The following is a 25,373-nucleotide window of genomic DNA, read 5'->3' on the forward strand; positions in this document are numbered from 1 at the left end:
CAGCTAGAGAAGAGGAACCCGTGCAGCACAACAAAGGGCCTGCGCGCCACAATGAAAGATCCTGCACGCCTCAACAAAGATCCCGAGTGCCGCAATTAAGACCCAGCCGCAGCCAAAAATAAATAAATAAATAATAAATAAATATTAAAAAAAGATACGTAGTGCAGTACTGCAAGATCATCAACTGTTGGCTGAATCTGCAGACGCAGAACCATAGATACCAAGGGCCCCCTGTCAAGTTACTCGCTGATTTTCAGCTGTGCGGTGGTCAGTGCCCCTACTTGCTAGTAACCCCTGCAGTGTTCAAGGGTCAACTGTACCTGTTTACTGAGTACGGTAAGTGATGAGGAATGAGAGGGAGAGAAGTGGGCAGTCAGATACGTTTAACTATGTTAGGTTTTCTGAACATGCCAGGGATTGAGCTTCAATATGAAGGGTTAGTAATCCTGGGAGGATGTGGAAAAATGGTGCATTATAGGAGAAGGAAAAGATAAGTATTTAGAAACAGGAGTGAAAATTTTAGTAACAGGTGTTGCTGAGATGGCAGTAGGCAAGATTCTAGATGGTTCCACTGCCAGACTCATGACAGACAGCAGGGCAGGAGGAAAAAGCAAACTTATAATTGGGGATAGAGCCTGAATGCGGAATCCCTATTCCACTATGTCCTAGCTGTCTGATATTGGACAAGTTACTTAAACCTCCTAGTATCAGTTTCCTCATCTTATAAAATGGGGAAAATACAGCAGGGGTGGGGTGAACACAAGGATGAAATGAGATGAGGCACGTGAACTGACCTATAAAATTGGGAGGTGCTTAATCATGGTAGTTATTATCACGCTTAAATCCAAAAGCAATTCACCCAAATTAGTGTCAGAACATTTATAAGGCTAACATACGTGAAACGTGATATACCTATTACATCAGGTTTGAAAAAAAAACTTTGTTTTTATGAACAGCCAATTGGAACCCATTTAAAAAAATCCTAAATTAAAAGAAAAACAATGATACCTAAGCAAACAGATTGTGATTAAGAGATTATAAATACGTTTATTGGTAGTATTACTGAATACTGAATGCAGAGAATAGAATACAAAGAAATCAGCACTTAAAAGGAAACATAAATCTTTAAAAAATGCAATATATTTACATACATGTTAACCAATTTTGCACATCTGTTTAGAGTTACAAACAAAAGCAAAGCTAATTCCAAAGCTTTTAATCTGAATATACTTTGATTTTGAGTTCTAGTGTTCTCCATTCTAACATCCACGGTTTGCTGAATTTACACCAAGTATGATTAATTTTGTTTGTATCTAACCTAAAAGCAAGATGCTATGAGCTGATCCTGAGGCAGCCAGGTAAATCAGGAATTTTAGAACAGCTCTTTAAGACACGATAAAGTCACATGAAAGAAAAATGCCTCAATCCTAGATATATAAATGCAAAAGAGAAAATATTAAGAAGCAAAAAGAATCACAGAAATACCAATTCTGCTTTAAATTATAATTTCTAATTCTAGCAACAATTCAATTAGCGGTAGCTTAGATGACTTATGTTCTAAAAAATAAAACCGTTAGTTCTTTCACTATAATCTTCTGACTACACCCAATGAATTAATTCTCAAGTCTTCATATCCTTTTTTTAATAACCCAAGAATATGACTTAAACATAGCAGAATCATTAACAAAAGAGGCCTTCAAACAACTGCTAAAAGCTGCAATACAGTTTGGGGGCCATATTTCAATTTACATAATATTAGCATTCAGAAAGAGTTTATAACACCTAGTACAATAGAGTTCAACACTGTTAATTCAGAAATACACCATCCATTCTTGCCATCAGAGAACAACTGACATGTATGGGATTGTCACCACAATTCTAACGGGGCCTCTAAACAGGATTGCACATAAAATGAAAAAATTATGAACTATGATACAATTGTGACAACACAGCTAGCTTATAGAACTGAATTTTTCACCATAATAATAGTATTACAGAATTACAGTGACGTTTAAACATCAGAATTATTTTCCCCTGCTAACTACTGAGTAGAGAAAGTTTTCTAACTGCATTTTTGATGAATAGAATATCTCTGAAATAAACACTAGGGGAAATTGACAAATGAACAAAATGAACTTCTCAAGTTCATTCGTCACAGATATCAACAACAAGCAAAGCAGCTTAGAAAAAAATCAAAATTATCCTAAAAACAAATAAATATAAGATCAAATCAGTCATTTTTGAGGAAACTACAGCTCATTTTCAAAAGTTCTGTTTGGTATGTGACTAGACTTGAAAATATTAAAACAAACCAAGCATTCCAAAAATACTGGTTTCCTCTACACAGGATTTGAAAAAAGCACTTCAAGTTTTAAGCTGAATGCTTCATTCTCCCCTAGCCCCCGCCCCCGATATTCCCCCGAGAGAGTAAATAAAAAGAGAAAAGCAACTCTTGCAAAAATAAACAAAAACAAAACTACCAACGAAAACTAATCATATAAGACAACCTTCAAACACTTCACTTTAGTTGTTCTTATGTTAGGGTAAGATTTCTGTAGCAAGGATTTCCTAGTCTCATCCTCTATCTCTCATTCTTTAGTCACTTCCATGTTTTTATCAAACAAGGCTACGCAGAGCCTTTCCTAAGAAGTCAGGCTGAGGTGGAGGTAGCTTTAGGACAGTATACTTGACTACAGTATGTAGTTAGTTCTTCTACAAGGATTACGATGTGTAAAACTGCAAAAAGAAAAAATGTAGAGCCCTCACTGCCTTGCACCAAGAGAAAACTTTGAGAAACTGAGAACAAACAACGGAAGCCAGGACACTGGCATCTGCCTCCTCTCCCATGGGCTCTTCTAATGCACCAGTTCAGGCTGGTTTTCCACAAAGGGTAGCACCCCACTCACATAGTAGGCGATGCCAAGAGACAGCAGAGCAATGACAAAGATCAAGAGCAACACCCTCCAGAAGCCCAGATCCTCTACAAACTCCTGCCACGTGGTTCGGAAGCTGGACAGGACCCCCTCACCTTGCTGCAGGTTGGGATTGAGGAGGGAATGGCTTTCCATGGCACTGTGAGAGAAGCAAAGGGAAAAGAAAGGGCATGAAACAACACATTTCAAAAACATAAAACCATAGGAACTGCATCGTTTAGAAAAGACCAACCTTAAAATACAATATTTACAAGAAGAAAACTGACATATATATATATATTCTCACCCATCTGTGTACTGATTTATATACGTGCAGGTATCTGGACAATCTAACTTTAACTATAAACTGCTAAACAGTAATGATTATGTTTCTTGGTTTAGTATCTAGAAGAGTCAGTTAAAAATCCTTTTCTAATAAAAACGTCCCAAGCAGAAGTCTTGAAGTAGGTCAAATGAGCTGTTTCCACCAGGTACTAAAGCAAAACACATTTTGGTTATTTGAAATTTAGAATTCAACACGATGATTCAAAATTTAAGAACTCATGTTAATGGAAATAAGCAAAGACGGGCAAGTCTAAAAAACTGTTCTATAAAGTATGTGAATCTTAAAGTGAAAAGGGAATTTTTATTAATTTAGTTCAATAATCTGACCAATGAAGGAATTCCTTCTTTAAACTGTAATACTCTAGTAATGGATGCTTACTCTTCAGTCTATTGTACACTTGGACAGGGCTAACCATTAGGAATTCCTCTTAATAGGTTCCTCCTACTGGTTTTAGTTCCATCTTGTACAATAACATAATATAGGTTTATTTCTCTTCTATATAAAGGCTGAGTCTAGTTGAAAATAAGGTAGCACAAATACCATAAAAACACTGATTCAGGTTTTTGTAACTATATAAGCAAGAAATATGACCACTACAAATAGAGTATATCTGACATTGGTATTTGGAAGCCTGCACAGTGATGAATTTGAAGCTCTAAGGGATTAGCACCCACAATTACGTCACAACATGCAGGACCAACAACAGGGTATCATTTAGATTAAAGCCACAATGACCATAATCACAGGTATCAACTATCTACCGCTGTTATTATCCTTCCTAAACTCCTTCTCTTCATATTCTTCCAACCATCTTGGGGCAGAACAATGGAAACAGCACAAAACAATGTCTTAAGAGCCTGGTTCATCATGCAAAATTGACAGTTTTTTTTTTTGGTAACTACAACTTTATTTTACTTCTTGACACTGTTAAACAAAGGCACTTCAGCGTTTACTGGCATTTAGAGTCTTCTCTAATCATGGGCAGGTGATTTCTTAATGGGCCAATCTGTTTGACATCCAAACTTTTTTTTATATTTATCTTCTGAATAGGAGAAGACATTTTCAATGGGAATCTACAACAACACAAAAATTTAAAGAAAACTCAAGCAAGTTCAAAAATAAGATTAGAACTTTAAGAAGTTCAGGAGAGGTTAATTTTGACTTACATGAAATTTATTGACTACGTCTGAGTCAACATGCTCTCATACTTAAAAGTGTTAGATATACAGGTATCCCCCATTTTTTGCAAGTTTGCTTTATGCCTCCTCACTTTTAAGAAACATCTACAATACTACCAGTATTTGCTAACTGAAAGTAATTCCAAGAGGATTTTTGCTTTTATACGAAAAAAGGCGAAAAGCAAAAAGTGTTTAATGTTTATTTTGCAGGAAGAGTGGCACCACCAAGCTCCTTCCCCAGGAACTACACTCAGCATCTCAGCATCCAGCTGCAATATCTTTGAACTGTGTCTGTGAGCATCTGTGCTTTATCTCGATTTATTTTGTGCATCCATTAGTAAGATGAGTCCTAAGGCAATTGCTTTATGCCATCTCGGCTTAAGGAAAGGTTTCCTAGGAACACTCTACTTCTGGATAGTGGCGGGTGGGGTAGGGACCTGTAAAATGAGAATTCAGTTGCACGTTCTCTAGGAGCCCATGAAGTTTTGCCAATCAGAACTGTCTATAGCAACCTGATCCAATGAAATGTTTTCTACTGTCTAGGAAATACCTGATTCTAGCATGATGGTCTGTGTGTGCGTGTGTAATCGTTTTTGTACATGTGTCACCTACACTGTCTCTGTCATCCCATACCTACAGAGTAAAAAGGAACTAAATTAAACTTAGGATATAAGGGGGTGTGGGGAAATGTTTTTCATCAACTTGACTGATAGGCCCTTAAGAAGTTATGCTATGTTTCAGGGAATCATAAGGGGACTGGAAAATACTAAACACATTCAAAATCTTGCTTTATCTCCTGTTCTAGAAAAGGCTAATCATTACACAGCTATGCCACAATGCCATGTACTACCCAATCCCTTTAAACTTTTCCCCACTTTATTTTTTAAAAAATATTTATTTATTTGGTTGCACAGGGTCTTAGTTGTGGCAGGCGGGCTCCTTAGTTGTGGCTCACAGGCTCCTTAGTTGCAGCTCACCAGCTCCATAGTTGCAGCACATGGGCTCCTTAGTTGTGGCATGCAAACTCTTAGTTGCAGCATGCATGTGGGATCTGGTTCTTTAACCAGGGATCAAACCCAGGCCCCCTGCACTGGAAGCATGGAGTCATATCCACTGTGCCACCAGGGAAGTCCCTCCCTCACTTTTTTTAAATTGATGTAATTCATGTACTATAAAATTCATCTTTTTAAAGTATGTGATTCAGGGGCTTCCCTGATGGTGCAGTGGTTAAGAATCTACCTGCTAATGCAGGGGACACAGTTTCCATCCCTGGTCCGGGAAGATCCCATATGCTGCGGAGCAACTAAGCCCATGCGCCACAACTACTGAGCCTGTGCTCTAGAGCCCGCAAGCCACAACTTCTGAGCCCACACGTCACAACTACTAAAGCCAGTGCGCCCTAGAGCCCACGTGCCCTAGAGCCCACGCGCCACAATTACTGAGCCCGTGTGCTGCAACTACTGAAGCCCACTTGCTCTAGGGCCCACGTGCCACAACTACTGAGCCCGCATGCTGCAACTACTGAAGCCCGTGTGCCTCAAGCCCATGCTCCGCAACAAGAGAAGCCACCATGATGAGAAGCCCACGCGCCACAATGAAGAGTAGCCCCTGCTCGCTGCAACTAGAGAAAGCCTGCACACAGCAACAAGTAAAACTTTAAAAATTAAAGTAGATGATTCAGTGGTTTTTAGTAAATTCGCAAAGTTGTAGAACCATCTCCACTATCTAATTTTAGAACATTTGGTCGCCTCTATAATAAACTCTGTACCTTCAGCAGCCACTTCCCACTGCCCCTTCCCCTGCTCCTGGCAACCACTACTTTCTATTTGCTGATTATGGACACTTCATATAAATGGAATCATATGATATTTGGCCTTTTGTGCCTGGCTTCTCTCATGTAGCATGTTTTCAAAGCTCATCCACGTTGTAGCACATATCAGTATTACATTCCTTTTTATGGTGGAATAATGTTTCACTAGATGGATAGATGACAGTTTGTTTATCCACTCATCATCGATGGACTTTTGGGTGGTTTCCACCTTTTGGTTATTATAAATAATGCTTCTATGAAATTCATGTACAAGTTTTTGTGTGACATGTGTTTTCAATTTTCTTGGGTGTATACCTAAAAGTAGAGTTGTTGGGTCGTATGGTAATTCTGTGTAACTTTTTGAGGAGCTGCCAGACTGTCTTCCACAGCAGCTATGCTATTTTACATTCCCACCAGCAATGTATGACGGCTCGAATTTTTTCACATCATTGCCAGTACTTGTTGTTGTCCATCTTTTTGATTGTAGCCATCCTATTGGGTATAAAGTGGTATTTCACTGTGGTTTTGATCTGCATTTTCCCTAATAACCAATGATGCTGCTTTAAGCTTTTTAATTTAAGCTTCAACCACACCTTCCTACCATGACACTGAAGGGCAGGAGTAAGATAGGACAACTAGGTAGTACAAGTATTACTAATTCAATTTTCAAAGAACAGGCTTTACATAATGCCGTAAATAATGCAAATTCTCATGCTGAAGTGCAATGGCAGGTACGTGAAAGAAGTAGGAATAAATACTTCATATTGCATTGCTCAAATGACTAATCACTTCTTAGTTAATAAATAATCACAACTGAGGCAAAATAAAGTATATTTCTACTAAAGAGATGCCAAGAAATTGGCTATTAACAAAATATACCAAGCAACGTCCTGAATATATACCAAGAAAATGCACATTCTCGGACATTTTTCACAGTAAAGAAGCTTAAAGTAGTTTTGAAAATAAATTTTAAGTTATTTTGCAAGAACATGATCTTTAATAAAAAACAGATAACTCAATGTTATTGAATTGCTTATAGCATCTTGACTGCCAATCCAGAGCACACAGGTGAAAGAAGGGCTTGCAATGCACCTCTGGCTTCTTATTTTATGTACCTGCCAGTCTTCAGTGATAACTCATAAGGAGCATGCACTGTTCTAGAAGTAAAACTGTTTAATTTCTTTGGACAATAATAAGTATTTGTAACAAACAAAATAATCCTAAACTTGAGAGTAGAATTAATGGTCCCCAAGGAGTACACCAGGCAGTCCACGAAGAGGGAGGAAAGGAGTCACGGGCACAGAAGAATCAAATTAAGGGTGAACTATGAAAAACAGAGGATTTCATCTGGAACTCACAGAAACAATGATCCCAACAGTCTAAGTGGACCATATGCTCCTAATTCCAAGTCTTGGTCAATCTGCTACTGGGTCAATAGCTACTGAGGGCCCTAGTCCACTGAAAATTGTGGGAGGAGACTATAAAGCTCATCATCCTTCCTCCCCTGTAATACCTGGAAAGCTTAAACTCCATGGCGGTCAACCAAACTACATGCTAGTACAACTAAGTCTGGCCTAGAGACTTTACCTGTTGAGCCCGTGATGCCAGAGAAAAGATGCCTGGTCACCTTTCCAGAGGTCCCTGAACTATGTTCTAAACTGCTTCTAGATGAGAAATGATGAGATATTTGAGACCCTGTCAGTCACTACATCTTAGCTTCAATTACTTACAGGAGCCCAAATTTCATTTGTTCCGTCTCATGTAAAAGTCACTTTCACATCACTGAACTGTGTATGTGTTAAGTCTTGTCTTACTCTCCTCCTGTTTTACTTTTCCTCAGCACTTTAATTCCCTACCTTTGAAAGGTAGCTTTTTGGTCTTTTCTAATACTGTCCAAGTTCTTGTCCTGACTTATCTTTCTCCTCCTTTTTCAAAATTCCATTCTTTTTGTGATCTGTACTTAAATTCTCAGACTCCTGTTTCCCTCCCTCTTATTCAGCTCTTTTCACTTGTACTACCAATACAGCAGGCTGCCCTTGCCCAGTGGCTAACAGAACATTCTGTGCATGTGGGCACACAGTACTTTCCGTTAATAGCTTTTCAATTGTAATCTGGAGCCATAAGGACTAATATAAGTTCAAAGAAAGTATCAAAGCCCTTTACTTGAAAGTATCAAAGTACCTTTCACTCTCAGCTGTCTGCATAGTCTCCAGTTTTGAGTGAGTTCCTCTGTTAAATCCTTTTACCTCCTGCTCTTCCAAAGATTCCAGCAATCGGATGACATCTTTATTCACTCCCCTGCGCTTTGCCAGAACCAGGGGTGTAGCACCTTGATGATTGCTAAAAAGTTCATAAAAATAAAGAGGTTATATTATACTGTTAGTAGCCATTTGTGTAGATCTCAGTGAGGAAGGCATGGGTCCCATTAACTCGAAATTAAAACCCAGAGCAGAACCAGCGGTTGAGGTGGAACCTGAATTTTGAGTTAACCTTTTTTTTTTTCCTTTTAGAGAAAAAGGAAAAAAAATATATACAGGCAAGAGTAGATAAATGAGAATAAATAAAAGAAAAGGAGGGCATCTTCCTAGAAATTAATTGGAAAATTCTAGATTCACCCTTATCTGACATTTATATATTTCATGAGAAGGGTATATATATTTTTTAAATGTCTAAGAATTAAACAAACAACAAAAAAAACCACCCACGCTCAAAAGCAATCAAATAAGCTGCTTTGGTTCACCTAGCTATTTAACAACAGGAGAGAGCCCAAGTAACACTGAATCCTATAGTTAATTCCCACCACATCTTGTTCTGTAGCAGCAGAACCATTTACTGTCTTATTCAAATTTAGGGACACTAGAGCACCAATAAATTAGGGCAACATGAAACTGTGGCTTAAAGGTCAAGGTCACTTTTTAAAGTGGCCTGATCTTTCCCACTCAAGAGATGGAATCACTAAAACAAACCAAAAAAACCACTACTTCTTCAAATTGTTCAGTATCAAAAGGACTGTGAGCGCCCCAGAGAGATTATGAAGCTAGCATGGTATATTATATGACAGAAGGCAAACAAGCTTTGGAATCAGGTGGAACTAGGTTCAGGTTCCAGCTGTGTGACCTTTGTTAAGTCATTTAACTCAGAATGCTTGTCTCAATTATTTCATCTATAAAATGAATACCTACCTTAAGAGTTATTCATTCTGAGGATTAAATGAGCTAAACACAGTATGTGCAGTGCCCAGGCTGCAACAGATTGTTGACAAGTGCCCTTGTCTTACAATACACAATTAATTAGTAGCAGAACCTAGCCACTATCTTCATAGAAAAACATACACTGCTTCAGCATAAATCTAGAAGTCAGCCTCTTGTTCCCTTACTCATTGTCCTCAATACCCTTCTGAACTTGCTGTGCTCAATCAGTGAGGAAACAAAATCAATGGACTCCAAGATTAGATCATTGGTTGACAGACTAATGGGAAGAAGTGACACGACTTCAAAAACCACAGAACTTACCAAATATCAATTTTGAGTCCATTGGAAACTAAGAATTGAATAGTATCCACGTGGCCACAGAGATGAAGAGCTGTGTTTCCCTGATAATCTGTGGCCAGGAGATCAGCACCAAATTTATGTAATAACTGGCAGATGTCTACATTCCCTCGGGCTGCTGCGAGGTGAAGGCCTGTTCTGCCCCTGGTGTCACGAATATTTGGGTCAAAGCCACTTTCCAAAAGCCTCTTGGAGTAGTTAAAGTCTCCATCAATACAGGCTTGTAGCAGGGGCACATTAGTCTGAGAAGAATCATTCACAAAAACGTAGGACATTGTTCAGATGTGGTGACGGAATGTGCCTGTAATGAAATATGAGGTGAACAAGATTCAGAGAAGCCAACTAACTCAAGACAATGAAGTCATTTAGAAAAGCGCTATTTCTTTTTCTTCTTGGCCTCCTGCCTCTAATAAATTACCTCACCAAACAGAAACAACAACAGAGTTATCAATTATTATATTTTATTTTCCATTAAAATGTCTCATTTTTTTCATATCTGTTGAATCAAAATTGCAATTAAATTACCATAAAGCCATATTTCACTTTTCATCATATAAAAAGACTGAGATTTTTTTTTTTGGCCGCACCACACGGCACGTGGGTCTTAGTTCCCCAACCAGGGATCAAACCTGCATCCCCTGCATCGGAAGCATGGAGTCTTAACCACTGGACGGCCAGGGAAGTCCCTGGATTGAGATATTTTTAAAGTGAAGCAAAATATAAGTGCTTAGGGCTTCCCTGGTGGCGCAGTGGTTGAGAGTCCGCCTGCAGATGCAGGGGACATGGGTTCATGGCCTGGTCCGGGAAGATCCCACATGCCACGGAGCGGCTGGGCCCGTGAGCCATGGCTGCTGAGCCTGCGCGTCCAGAGCCTGTGCTCCGCAACAGGAGAGGCCACAACAGTGAGAGGCCCGCGTACAGCAAAAAAAAAAAAAAAAAAAAAAAAAAAGATAGAAGTGCTTAGATTTAAGTTTATTACATCATCAGAAGACAAAGACAGTATGTTCCTTAAACTTCATAAAACTACCTATACACGCACATACACACACACAAACGCTACTACTGGTAGAGATTCTTATTTAAAACAAAGTAATTCTCTTTCATATATTTGCTTTTTATTGTATTTGAGATATTCTATATGGTAAAACAGAATTATCAGCTCAAAAGTTAACTAAATCAGCATGAAAAAAACAATAACTTAATTCACACTCAATAAGGACCTGCTAAATGTGTTTAGAGCACAAACTTCAAATTTTTCATAGAAAGAGAAAAGCTAAGGAAGGCAACAAACTAAATTTAAAAACTGGAAGTATCATGAAATTAAGAATTCTGTCCTTTTTACAGTATTGATCCTATTCTGTTTTGTTCTGTGGTTATCTAAATATCTGATTTTGCCAAACTCCCCCTGTCTGAAGATGGAGAGATGAGGAAAAACAGGTCTCTGTGGGGATGCAGAGGCAGGACAAAGGCAGCTATCCCAGCTGTGTCCATGCTAATACTTCACCCATCTGAGTAGCCTCGGTTCACCAGTAGGTGTTTCCACACATCCTTCATTGATACTTCCCTGCCCTCAGCAATTTCTTGGTCTCTCAGTGCATGCGTGCGTGCGCGTGCATGCGTGCGTGTGTGGGTGTGTCTCCACCCCACCTGCAATTGTCCCTTCCTTGGTTCATTTAAGAAAAAGTTAAAGCCTGACAAAAGAAACTTTACTAAGAAGTTAAAGAGAAAACAAACCCAAACAAGAAAACACAAAGGCAGAGACCGATGTGTTTGTTAAGATGGCTCCCTTACTCTAAGGTTAAAAAAGCTTAGTCACAGATGAGCTTGGCTTATAATTTATCAGGCAAAGTCTTCCTGGAACACAGATGGAACTGGATGCTAGATCAATCTATTGTGCCTAACCTCCCAGGGATTTAGGAAAGCCTGGCTCTGGAGTTCGGTGAGATTCTTGGCCCCCACTCCTTTTGGCCTGGTTTCCAGCAGAGCCACTGTCCCTCTATTCCTGGGCCACCTTAAGCTCTGCTGCTGCCATGCGTGCAAGGGGGAAACATTAACACAGACTGAGAGCCTGTTCCGAGCCAGGCACTGCATTAAGGGGTCTTAATGAATTTTGTTTAATCTTCCTAACAAGTCCATAGTAAGATTTATTATACCTGAATTTTAATAAGGAGTCATTGAAGGATTTTAAGTCAAGGAAATGGCATGGTCTTAGTATATTAGTCTTTCAGAAAGATGACTTTCTGGCAATACAGAGAGGTTAGTTTGGAGGGGGTCAAGATTGGAGACAGGGAGATCAATTGGTGTCATTGTAGAGATCCAGGCAAGAAATGATGATAGCCTGATCTAAGGCAGTGGCAGAGAGAAGGGGGCATACTGGAGAGGGATACACTAGATAGAATGAACACAACTCAATGACCTGTTGGATATAAAGGGTGAGAAGGAGCTGTTAAGGATAATTCTAAATAACGGGAAAATATGTTTATGATTAAGAATTACAGGGATCAAGATAAGATAAACCTCAGATTATGATACTATATAATGCTTTTTAAAGAAATTAACCGAATGGGAAGATGTTTCTCAAAAAAACAGTCAAGAATTCTCTTTCAAGGTAATCTCCCTATTTTCCCCTACAGTAGTCATTGGATTGGATCATAAAAAAGACAGAGGTATCACAAGCTTTTAAAAAATTAAAATACCACATATCAAGTGCTTTTCACGAGGTACCGTGTTTCGGTTAAATTCTCTAAGTATAGATAATGAAAAACAATCTACTTGGTATTTTTGGTTCAAACAGTTAAGAATTCTTGTGGTTTGCAGACTGGGATTCTTTCGAACATCAGCTCAGTAAAAAGGACAAGTCTTTCTTGTCTATTTTTTAAGTGAGAATAAGCATGGTTTATTCTGTGATTTCTTTGTGCCCTTGAGAAGCTACTAACCTCCAAATTTAATAAGCCCAATGATAGATAACATTTTTCATCTTGACTATAGAACTGAATCTGCCCCAAAGCAAGGCCACAGTTCACTGAAGCTTTCACATGTTGTGAGGAAGTCCACAGTAGAAAATACTCACGTAAGCCTTAAGATTAGATCTTTCTCTCCGTGGTCCCACGGCAGTTTCTCTGAATTCTTAAGAAGGTTCAACAGACTATCCAGAAATGTGCAAGCAAGGATCTATAATAAATAGAAAATTCAGTTATAACAAAGATGTGGTGTGAAAAAGGACTTGCTATTCTACTAAACACAGGCAAGGTACAGGGACCTGTAGATATTTTCCAGAAAATCTATGGGTAAGGCATCAACTTATGAGGCTACTAAAGTCAATGACGAGTAATAAAGTGGTGAAAAGGAGGAAAGAAGGGCTTAATAAGGAGAAGCTCTGTTGCCCACTAACGAGAAAGCACGGTCAGAAAGATGAAAGAAAGAGAGTCAGATTATGTTACCATCAATAGAGGAGAAACTGCGCTCTGAAAATTCACTCTAACTTACCAGAATTTGGAATGCATATTTTTCCCATTATAAATGGTGGCTACATCTCAGGTTAGCCCACTAAAGCAATTTTAGAAATAAAATGCTATTTGCAGTGGGGGAAAAAATTAAAAACAACCAATACTTGTGTTTAAACCAAACAGGTACATTTAAGAAAAAAAATGTCTAATCTGTCTTGAATACTGGTACTTAAATCTCCTCCTGAGATTGTCCAACTACCTTTTCTTTTCAGTGTGAAAGAAAACTGGCTCAAATCTATCTGCAGTCTTTTCCACATGCCTGACCCCACCCCTCCTGCATCTCGGTGCAGCCCCACACTCACACTTTCACTGGGACCCCCCTCAGGTTTCCCCTTAGGGCACTGACAGACATTTGAAGAGTCCCCCATCAGTTCCACTGCACTCTTTTCTTGAGGAAATGTGGAAGCAAGGGGGTCACGGACAGGCAGCATGGACCACAAAAAATCAATAGTAATTTGTTAGGCAAACATTTACTGTGTGCCCAAAATGTTCCAGATAATATGCTAAGTGGTAAATTTGGGATATAAAGTCTAAATCCCAAATTTATAGTTCCAGCTGAAATTCATGACTTTTACTAGTCATTTACGCTGTCATCAAGTCCCTTTAAATAAACTTATAGGGAATAATCAATGGCATTTTATAAAGCTCCATTTACCATACGTAAGTCGGGTTGTATCATAAGGGCTATCAGTGTGAGGTTGGAAGTGAAGACAAACTACATGTGAGGACCAGTCCCACAACAGTTCAGCAAATATCAAGATGACATGATAATATGCAAAACATCCAACCCTCTTCAACTGTTCCCTTATATTTCTGCAAGTCTGTAATACCAGTTTAGACAGATTTCATTATCACTGAGCCACTTAATTGATTTCACTGAACAAATAGTCTGCGTTCACCCAAGCCTACTATTTTCCTTTTATGTCCTGCCCACTAGAGCTGAGTCTTCATGACTAAAGTCTAATATATTAATTTAAGATGTGGCTTTTTCAATGTTAAAATGGTACAGGGGTTATTCTGAAGATAGTAGGATTTATATTATGAAAAGGACAAGTGTAGCTGTTTATTTGGAGATAGAATTATCGATTATATAGTTATGTGCCCCCAAAGTAATCCTAATGTTTCCTTAAATCCATAAGAAAGACCATTTTCTGCCAGTTTCTTTTGATATGACAAGGTCACATAAGAAAATAAACGATCAAATTACAAATTTATGTGATTTCAAACTTAATGCTATATAAATGCATTAGACCTAATTACTAGAAACCTGCCAAGAAAATGCTGAAGACCCTAAATAAACCACTAGAAAGCTATTGATAGATTCCCCAAGAAATAATAGAAATGAATAAAAATCGGGACACGTTAACTATTGTCCAAAGGGTGAAGAGGACTAAAGATTTTTTAAATTAAACCTTTTATTTTGAGATAATTGTACATTCAAATTCAGTTGTAAGAAACAATACAGAGAGATCCTGTGTACCTTTCACTCAGTTTCCCCTGATGGTAACACAGAGTAAAACAACAGTAGCACCATATCACAACCAGGATATTGACATTGATACTGTCAGGATACAGAATATTTCCAGCCCCACCAGGATCTTTGCCCTCTTACAGCCACACCTACTCCCCTCCTGCCCCTACCTCTCCTCATCCCCTGGAAACCACTACTGTCTTCCATTACTATAATTCTGTCATTTCTAGAGTGTTACATAAATAGAGCCATACAGTATGTAACCTTTGAGGATCTTTTTTTTTTTCACTCAACATAATTCTCTGGAGATTTATCTGGGTTATCTGTATCAACAGTTTGTTTCTTTTCTACTGCTGAGTAGTATTCCAAGGTATGGATGTACCACAGTTTAACTGTCTACCTACTGAAGGACATCTGATTATCTCCAGTTTTGGGGCATTATGTTAAGGCTTCTAAAAACATTCAGGTACATATTTTTATATTAAGTCTTCATTTCTCTGGGATAAATGGCCAGGAGTGCAATGTCTGGGTCATAGAGAGGCCTAAAGATTTTGATGAAAAGATTGTTGAGTCTAAATGTGCTCATTTTCTCCATGAAGAAAGGAAGGAAGGAAGGAAGGAAGGAAGGAAGGAAAGAAGGAAGGAAGGAAAGAAGGAAGGAAGGAAAGAAGAAAGAAAGGTCTTCTTTGAAGTCATTTCTCTGGGTGCTAGGAGAGTAAGAGATTATTTATGGAAGAGTTTGTAGGACCTACCATTTGGAAGGGCTCAGGTAGAAGCCCTGGTATTTACCAAAGGGAATGTGTCATAAGAACCATTCCACAAGCAGAGTTAGAGGCACTAATGTGTGATATCTTTCAAGATTCACAGAAGGCTGAGCCTGTCACCTTGTGAACGGATATGGGCATACTGGAGGCTGCTTTAGAGGTGGGGAAAGCAGAAGGGAGAGAGACGTGATACAGTCTGACTGTCCTGAGAGGCGCTACTTTCAGGAGTGAACAGCACTCTAGAGAGGCAGTTTCTCTACTGTCAGATGTTCAAAGAGTGTGGCTACTCCACCCAGAATGTATCTGGAGCTGGAATGCCTGGGTCAGAATCCCAATTCAGCTACTTACTAGCTGTATGACTTAAGCACCCAAAAAATAACAGTTATTACTCTCCTGGGGCTGGGTATAGTCCTCAACTGTGCTCTAGCTTGCATAGAGCACTGATCCTCTGGTAACACAGCAGTTTCTAACAACTGGGTAACCTCTAGTGGGGAGTAAAGACCTCCAGGAAAGAAAAAGAGAACTGGTTCCTCCTGGCAGAAGAAAAACCACAAGAACAGCCAATAATGGGAATAGTCAAGCCCCAGAAAGTCCTCTGGTTGTTCACCATGGCCTGGTTCTGATTCCTAAGGGACAGTGTCCATAAGGGACAGTGTCCAATGACTGGCTCAGAGGCTAATTCCCTGGGATTGTTAAAAGCAGGATTTTGGGGGTCAGATCTTAGAGGGCTGGCACAGCTTAGTATTTAAAACTCCAACTCCACGCTCTGTGGCACTGCCCAGGAAACGTCATGAGGATGCAGGCACTCAACCTTTGGGACAAGGCAGTCACCCAGATCTCAGTAACAAGAGCTCCGAACGCCAAACAGCACTTGCCTCAACCCACATAACAATAAGGATGTTTTAGTGAAAGCTTGTGAGTCCCCAACTTGATAAGAAAGTTCTAGTTAATACTCTCTTTCCTTTATATTTTATTTTATGTTAATCGTAGGTCAATCTACAGAACTTTAAGATAAGTATTAAGAACTAATGGAGAGAACGGAGCCCGCGTTTCTGCAGAGCTGGAACTCCCGGCTCAGGGTCTCTTCCCTCCACCGTCACGGAACTGCCCCGGAGCCCAAGGGGAGGGAGGCCTCACTGAGGATGCCAGCTCCGGAGGGGCCCCGGTGGCCGAAGCCGCAACAGTCCTGGGACCGCGGGCCAGTTGTTTCAACAAGTAACTTAACGACAAAATGGAAAAACAAGGAGGTTTGTGCCTGAGATGATGCTGACATGAAACCATGGATGGCCACCTTGTGCCAGCCGTGTGGATGAAAGGCTCTTGGTGCTCCAGCCAGGAGTCAGTGCTGTGCCTCGGAGCTGGGAGAGCCAACTTCAGGACACTGGTCCACAAGAGGCCTCCCAGCTCCACGTAATATCAAACAGCGAAAATCTCCCAGAGATCTCCATCTCAACGCCAAAACCCAGCTTTACTCAACGACCAGCAAGCTACAGTGCTGGACACCCTATGCCAAACAACTAGCAAGACAGGAACACAGCCCCATCCATTAGCAGAGAGGCTGCCTAAAATCATAATAAGGCCACAGACACCCCAAAACACACCACCAGACGTGGACGTGCCCACCAGAAAGACAAGATCCAGACTCATCCACCAGAACACAGGCACCAGTCCCCTCCACCAGGAAGCCTACACAACCCACTGAACCAACCTTAGCCACTGGGGACAGACACCAAAAACAAAGGGAACTGCGAACCTGCAGCCTGCGAAAAGGAGACCCCAAACACAGTAAGTTAAGCAAAATGAGAAGACAGAGAAACATACAGTAAGTTAAGCAAAATGAAAAGACAGAAAAACACACAGCAGATAAAGGAGCAAGGTAAAAACCCACCAGACCTAATAAATGAAGAGGAAATAGCCAGTCTACCTGAAAAAGAATTCAGAATAATGATAGTAAAGATGATCCAAAATCTTGGAAATAGAATAGACAAAATACAAGAAACGTTTAACAAGGACCTAGAAGAACTAAAGAGCAAACAGTGATGAACAACACAATAAATGAAATTAAAAATTCTCTAGAAGGGATCAAGAGCAGAATAACTGAGGGAGAAGAACGGATAAGTGACCTGGAAGATAAAATATTGTGCAGAGCAGAATAAAGAAAAAAGAATGAAAAGAACTGAGGAGAGTCTCAGAGACCTGTGGGACAACATTAAACACACCAACATTCGAATTATAGGGGTTCCAGAAGAAGAAGAGAAAAAGAAAGGGAATGAGAAAATATTTGAAGAGATTAGGGAAGTTGAAAACTTCCCTAACATGGGAAAGGAAATAGTTAATCAAGTTCAGGAAGCACAGAGAGTCCCATACAGGATAAATCCCAGGAGAAACACTCCAAGACACATATTAATCAAACTATCAAAAATTAAATACAAAGAAAACATATTAAAAGCAGCAAGGGAAAAACAACAAATAACACACAAGGGAATCTCCATAAGGTTAACAGCTGATCTTTCAGCAGAAACTCTGCAGGACAGGAGTGGCAGGACATATTTAAAGTGATGAAGGAGAAAAACCTACAACCAAGATTACTCTACCCAGCTAGGATCTCATTCAGATTTGATGGAGAAATTAAAACCTTTACAGACAAGCAAAAGCTGAGAGAGTTCAGCACCACCAAACCAGCTTTACAACAAATGCTAAAGGAACTTCTCTAGGCAGGAAACACAAGAGAAGGAAAAGACCTATATTAACAAACCCGAAACAATTAAGGAAATGGGAATAGGAACATACATATTGATAATTACCTTAAATGTAAATGGATTAAATGCTCCCACCAAAAGACACAGACTCGCTGAATGGATACAAAAACAAGACCTGTATATATGCTGTCTAGAAGAGACCCACTTCAGACCTAGGGACACATACAGACTGAAAGTGAGGGGAGGGAAAAAGATATTCCATGAAAATGGAAATCAAAAGAAAGCTGGAGTAGCAATTCTCATATCAGACAAAATAGACTTTAAAATAAAGACTATTACAAGAGACAAAAAAGGACACTACATAATGATCAAGGGATCGATCCAAGAAGAAGATATAACAATTGTAAATATTTATGCACCCAACATAGGAGCACCTCAATACATAAGGCAAATACTAACAGCCATATAAGGGGAAAACGACAGTAACACAATCATAGTAGGGGACTTTAACACCCCATTTTCACCCATGGACAGATCATCCAAAATGAAAATAAATAAGGAAACACAAGCTTTAAATGATACATTAAACAAGATGGACTTAATTGATATTTATAGGACATTCCATCCAAAAACAACAGAACACACATTCTTCTCAAGTGCTCATGGAACATTCTCCAGGATAGATCACATCTTGGGTCACAAATCAAGCCTTGGTAAATTTAAGGAAATTGAAATCGCATCAAGTATCTTTTCCGACCACAACGTTATGAGACTAGATATCAATTACAGGAAAAGATCTGTAAAAAATACAAACACATGGAGGCTAAACAATACACTACTTAATAACCAAGAGATCACTGAAGAAATCAAAGAGGTAATCAAAAAATACCTAAAAACAAATGACAATGGAGACACAACGACTCAACACCTATGGTATGCAGCAAAAGCAGTTCTAAGAGGGAAGTTTATAGCAATACAATCCTACCTTAAGAAACAGGAAACATCTCAAATAAACAACCTAAACTTGAACCTAAAGCAATCAGAGAAAGAACAAAAAAAAACCCCAAAGTTAGCAGAAGGAAAGAAATCATAAAGATCAGATCAGAAATAAATGAAAAAGAAATGAAGGAAACAATAGCAAAGATCAATAAAACTAAAAGCTGGTTCTTTGAGAAAATAAACAAAATTGATAAACCATTAGCCAGACTCATCAAGAAAAAAAGGGAGAAGACTAAAATCAATAGAATTAGAAATGAAAAAGGAGAAGTAACAACTGACACTGCAGAAATACAACGGATCACGAGAGATTACTACAAGCAACTCTATGCCAATAAAATGGACAACCTGGAAGAAATGGACAAATTCTTAGAAATGCACTGGGCATTCTTAGAAATGCTGAGACTGAACCAGGAAGAAATAGAAAATATGAACAGACCAATCACAAGCACTGAAATTGAAACTGTGATTAAAAATCTTCCAACAAACAAAAGCCCAGGACCACATGGCTTCACAGGCGAATTCTATCAAACATTTAGAGAAGAGCTAACACCTATCCTTCTCAAACTCTTCCAAAATATAGCAGAGGGAGGAACTCTCCCAAACTCATTGTACGAGGCCACCATCACCCTGATACCAAAACCAGACAAAGATGTCACAAAGAAAGAAAACTACAGGCCAATATCATTGATGAACATAGATGCAAAAATCCTCAACAAAACACTAGCAAACAGAATCCAACAGCACATTAAAAGGATCATACACCACGATCAAGTGGGATTTATTCCAGGAATGCAAGGATTCTTCTATATACGCAAATCAATCAATGTGATACACCATATTAACAAATTGAAGGAGAAAAACCATACAATCATCTTGGGCTTCCCTGGTGGCGCAGTGGTTGAGAGTCCGCCTGCCGATGCAGGGGACACGGGTTCGGGCCCCGATCTGGGAAGATCCCACATGCCGCGGAGCGGCTGGGCCCGTGAGCCGTGGCTGCTGAACCTGTGCTCCGCAACGGGAGAGGCCACAGCAGTGAGGGGCCCGCGTACCGCAAAAAAAAAAAAAGACAAAAACCATACGATCATCTAAATCGATGCAGAGAAAGCTTTCGACAAAATTCAACACCCATTTATGATAAAAACCCTGCAGAAAGTAAGCATAGAGGGAACTTGCCTCAACATAATAAAGGCCATATATGACAAACCCACAGCCAACATCATCCTCAATGGTGAAAAACTGAAACCATTTCCACTAAGATCAGGAACAAGGCAAGGTTGCCCACTCTCACCACTATTATTCAACATAGTTTGGGAAGTTTTAGCCAGAACAATCAGAGAAGAAAAAGAAATAAAAGGAATCCAAACTGGAAAACAAGAAGTAAAGCTGTCACTGTTTGCAGATGACATGATACTATACATAGAGAATCCTAAAGATGCTACTGGAAAACTACTAGAGCTAATCAATGAATTTGATAAAGTAGCAGGATACAAAATTAATGCACAGAAATCTCTGGCATTCCTATACACTAATGATGAAAAATCTGAAAGTGAAATTAAGAAAACCCTCCCATTTACCAATGCAACAAAAAGAATAAAATATCTAAGAGTAAACCTACCTAAGGAGACAAAAGACCTGTATGCAGAAAATTATAAGACACTGATGAAAGAAATTAAAGATGATACAAATAGATGGAGAGATATACCATGTTCTTGGATTGGAAGAATCAACACTGTGAAAATGACTCTACTACCCAAAGCAATCTACAGATTCAATGCAATCCCTATCAAACTACCACTGGCATTTTTCACAGAACTAGAACAAAAAATTTCACAATTTGTATGGAAACACAAAAGACCCGGAATAGCCAAAGCAATCTTGAGAACGAAAAATGGAGCTGGAGGAATCAGGCTCCCTGACTTCAGACTATACTACAAAGCTACAGTAATCAAGACAGTATGGTACTGGCACAAAAACAGAAATATAGATCAATGGAACAGGATAGAAAGCCCAGAGATGAACCCACGCACATATGGTCACCTTATCTTTGATAAAGGAGGCAAGAATACACAGTGGAGAAAAGACAGCCTCTTCAATAAGTGGTGCTGGGAAAACAGGACAGGTACATGTAAAAGTATGAAATTAGAACACTCCCTAACACCATACACAAAAATAAACTCAAAATGGATTAAAGACCTAAATGTAAGGCCAGACCCTATCAAACTCTTAAGAGGAAAACATAGGCAGAACACTCTATGACATAAATCACAGCAAGATCCTTTTTGACCCACCTCCTAGAGAAATGGAAAGAAAAACAAAAATAAACAAATGGGACCCAATGAAACTTCAAAGCTTTTGCACAGCAAAGGAAACCATAAACAAGATCAAAAGACAACCCTCAGAATGGGAGAACATATTTGCAAATGAAGCAACTGACAAAGGATTTATCTCCAAAACTTACAAGCAGCTCATGCAGCTCAATATCAAAAAAACAAACAACCCAATCCAAAAATGGGCAGAAGACCTAAATAGACATTTCTCCCAAGAAGATATACAGATTGCCAACAAACACATGAAAGAATGCTCAACATCATTAATCATTAGAGAAATGCAAATCAAAACTACAATGAGATATCATCTCACACTGGTCAGAATGGCCATCATCAAAAAATCTAGAAACAATAAATGCTGGAGCGGCTGTGGAGAAAAGGGAACACTCTTGCACTGTTGGTGGGAATGTAAATTGATACAGCCACTATGGAGAACAGTATGGAGGTTCCTTAAAAAACTACAAATAGAACTACCATATGACCCAGCAATCCCACTACTGGGCATATACACTGAGAAAACCATAATTCAAAAAGAGTCATGTACCAAACTGTTCATTGCAGCTCTATTTACAATAGCCAGGACATGGAAGCAACCTAAGTGTCCATCAACAGATGAATGGATAAAGAAGATGTGGCACATATATACAATGGAATATTACTCAGCCATAAAAAGAAACGAAATTGAGTTATTTGTAGTGAAGTGGATGGACCTAGAATCTGTCATACAGAGTGACGTAAGTCAGAAAGAGAAAAAGAAATACCATATGCTAACACATATATATGGAATTTAAGAAAAAAAAAAAGGTCATGAAGAACCTAGGGGTAAGACAGGAATAAAGACACAGATCTACTAGAGAATGGACTTGAGGATATGGGGAGGGGGAAGTGTAAGCTGTGACAAAGCGAGAGAGTGGCATGGACATATATACACTACCAAAAGTAAAATGGAGAGCTAGTGGGAAGCAGCCGCATAGCACAGGGAGATCAGCTAGGTGCTTTGTGACCACCTAGAGGGGTGGGATAGGGAGGGTGGGAAGGAGGGAGACGCAAGAGGGAAGAGATATGGGAACATATGTATATGTATAACTGATTCACTTTGTTATAAAGCAGAAACTAACACATCATTGTAAAGCAATTATACTCCAATAAAGATGTTTAAAAAAATGGGAAAAAAAAGAACAAATGGAGAAAACGTGTTCTATTTTAACATATACTTATTATAACATAACTTTAAATTGGTCTTCCATACCAAACATCACCAACCATACAGAATGTATTGATTTATTTTTCATTTTGAAAGGTCACTGGGAAAGGCAAGACTAAGTGCTACAAATGGTTCAAATGGACTGACAGCCTTATGCCTATATAGCAACTTTGGTCAGAGATCAAAGCACCAGACACTTCAACAAAATTCAAGGGAAAAATGGCACACCTGAAGAGATGTGCTATCAGATCTCAATGCCTGCATATTCTAATGTCAAAGTACTAAATCTGAGAATGACATACAGTAAATGGAACCCCCAAATCTGGATTCACTATACCTCACTTAGTTATTCTTACCCTTTTAAAAGGATACAGTTGTTTTTAAAATATAAAATAACCTCAAAGAACCATAAAACAAGAACATCCAATGAATTCATTAAATCCTAACTGCTTGCACTTTAGAATTACTGTTCTTAAAACCTAAGCACTGCACAGATTCCACAGATATTAGGAAAGGGTAAAAAAAAAAGCTCAACCTAAAAGAAATTTAGCTGTGAGCAAGTAAACATTTTAACAATAATTTAAACCCCTTCCCAAAATATCGATAATATATTTCTTCAGTCTGTTTATCTTCAGCAGCTATACTTCTCTAATAGAGTGGTCTTAATAATTTGCAAGGCTCAGAAAAGTGGCCTTAATATGGCCTTAATATGTTTAAGGCCATATTACTGTACGTGGCAGAGTGGACTTCAAATTTAGTCTATAATATTTGCAGTATGTCATGCAGCTTCTATACAGTTATGAAGATAACCAGGAGAAAACAGTTCATACAAAGCTTTGTTACTTGTTCAGAACCGTTTTCTAAAATTCCTGACAGTCTTCCTCCAGAAGATAAAAAATGGGTCTGACCTGTCTGTGCACCCTGGCAGATTACACAGTGCCTGACGTGTTATTTCTTGAAATCTAGACGTGAGAGAATCCAATAATTCTTTGCTGAATGTACACTCAATTAAGTTCATTGTAACAGGATTTTAAAGTAACATTTTTTTTCTTATGACTAATTCTACAGTTCATTGTGAAATTCTTCAAATAAATATGAACAAAGAGAAGAAAATAAGTTACTCATAATCCTACCAACTAGAAATAACTATCATTAACATTTTGGTGCTATGGTCTCACAGCTTTTTTCTCTCTATATTTTTTAAATTCATAATATACTTACTAATGTTAAACTTTTAAAATTATACTGTGAACATGCTTCCATGTTACCAGTCTTCTATTACAATTTTTAATGGTCATGTTATATTGTACGCATGTACCATAATTTTCTTACTGAATTTCTTAGCACACTAAAAAAGAATTTTCCCTATACTTTTCTAATTATTACACAAATTCAAATTCACTGACATTTTAAGCCAATCAAAATGTAGATGTCTAAGAGAATTTTAAAATAATATTTTTGGTCAAAATTTGACTATCACAATGGGTTTTCAGGCAATGTATTTAAAAGATGTGACACAGATGGATCTGACTATAATGTAAGGCTGGGGAACCCATTTCATTTTTTTATTGGCAAATGGTTTTACTGTGATAGCAATCTTGATGCAATGCTCGTTTTGCTCACTATAAAACTTCCAACATCCTGGTTTACAGTTCATCTTAAACTAAGTTGGATTTAGGATCCTTATTTATCTGTTGTTTTGAAGATTGTCTTGGGTCTGAGATTCACATAAATCTTACGGGTAGGATTCCATATTTCAACCTTTGAGGTATCTACCAAAACAAAGGCAAAAAATATGTAAATATTTGAGTTCTTAAAAAAAGGAAAAGGGTAGCCCCCCTTTTGAAAGCATGGTAGTAAGTAAACAAAAAAAAAGAATTGAGAATACTATCCTTTCAGGCTATCGCAGTACCATGAAGAACATTTAAAGCAGGAAGTTTATAAGTAGAACCTTCTGAATTTTACTTCCAAGGCTCAAAAATAATTAACAGAAGTTCAAAAAGAGTAATTTTTAGATAAATCTGGACCCACCACAGAAACATTTTTACTTTATATTTAAATCTGTGGAGAACACGTTTTATGGTATTTCCAAGTCGAATCTGGTAAAATTTTTAATCTTGTGATTTCTTCAATGCCAAGCTATCAATTACTTCATAATTAAAAACGGTTTAATGCACTAAAGGGGAGGTTAATTTCAAATGTGTGAATTACAGATGCTACCTTAAGAAAGGCCAGTTGTGTTTAAGTTCATATAATAATTAAAAGTAGGCTAATCGGGTATTACTTAGGTGGTGCTCTTAGGGAACAAAGGATTTATTTATGTTTATAAATATTTATTGTTATGTTTATTATTTATAATTAAAAAGGAAAAATGATTTATTTGTATGTTTGCTATTACTCTGCAAACAACTGCTTAGCAACATGTTTAACATTTATTAAGTTATTATTACTCCAGGTACTGTTTAAGGGTTTTTCCTGTAATAACTAATTTAGTCCTCATGAAAAAAACCTATACAGTAAGTACTATCGTTATCCTCATTTTATGGGTGAAAAAACTAAGTCCCTAAGTTTGTTTTCGTAAGATTCTTTTTACATAATGAAGTAGTTTA

The 25,373-nt window shown here is 38.4% G+C and overlaps 1 protein-coding gene across 4 annotated transcripts in view; it reads right to left on the minus strand.

Annotated features, from left to right (window-relative positions):
* Window positions 1-1,002: 1,002 nt before the first annotated feature.
* Window positions 1,003-25,373, minus strand: part of ANKRD46 (ankyrin repeat domain 46) — a 37,100-nt gene continuing 12,729 nt past the window's right edge. For all 4 annotated transcript variants that reach the window (XM_059994990.1, XM_059994991.1, XM_059994992.1 and 1 more), the window contains exons 2-5: window positions 12,865-12,965; window positions 9,759-10,095; window positions 8,428-8,586; window positions 1,003-3,072 (exon numbers count right to left, since the gene is read on the minus strand). In XM_059994990.1, coding sequence (XP_059850973.1) covers window positions 2,856-3,072; window positions 8,428-8,586; window positions 9,759-10,069 — 687 coding nt within the window. In that variant the 5' untranslated portion in view covers window positions 10,070-10,095; window positions 12,865-12,965 and the 3' untranslated portion in view covers window positions 1,003-2,855. The remainder of the gene's footprint in view (window positions 3,073-8,427; window positions 8,587-9,758; window positions 10,096-12,864; window positions 12,966-25,373) is intronic.

This window comes from Delphinus delphis, chromosome 17, assembly GCF_949987515.2.
Source record: "Delphinus delphis chromosome 17, mDelDel1.2, whole genome shotgun sequence".
Taxonomy (NCBI): domain Eukaryota; kingdom Metazoa; phylum Chordata; class Mammalia; order Artiodactyla; family Delphinidae; genus Delphinus; species Delphinus delphis.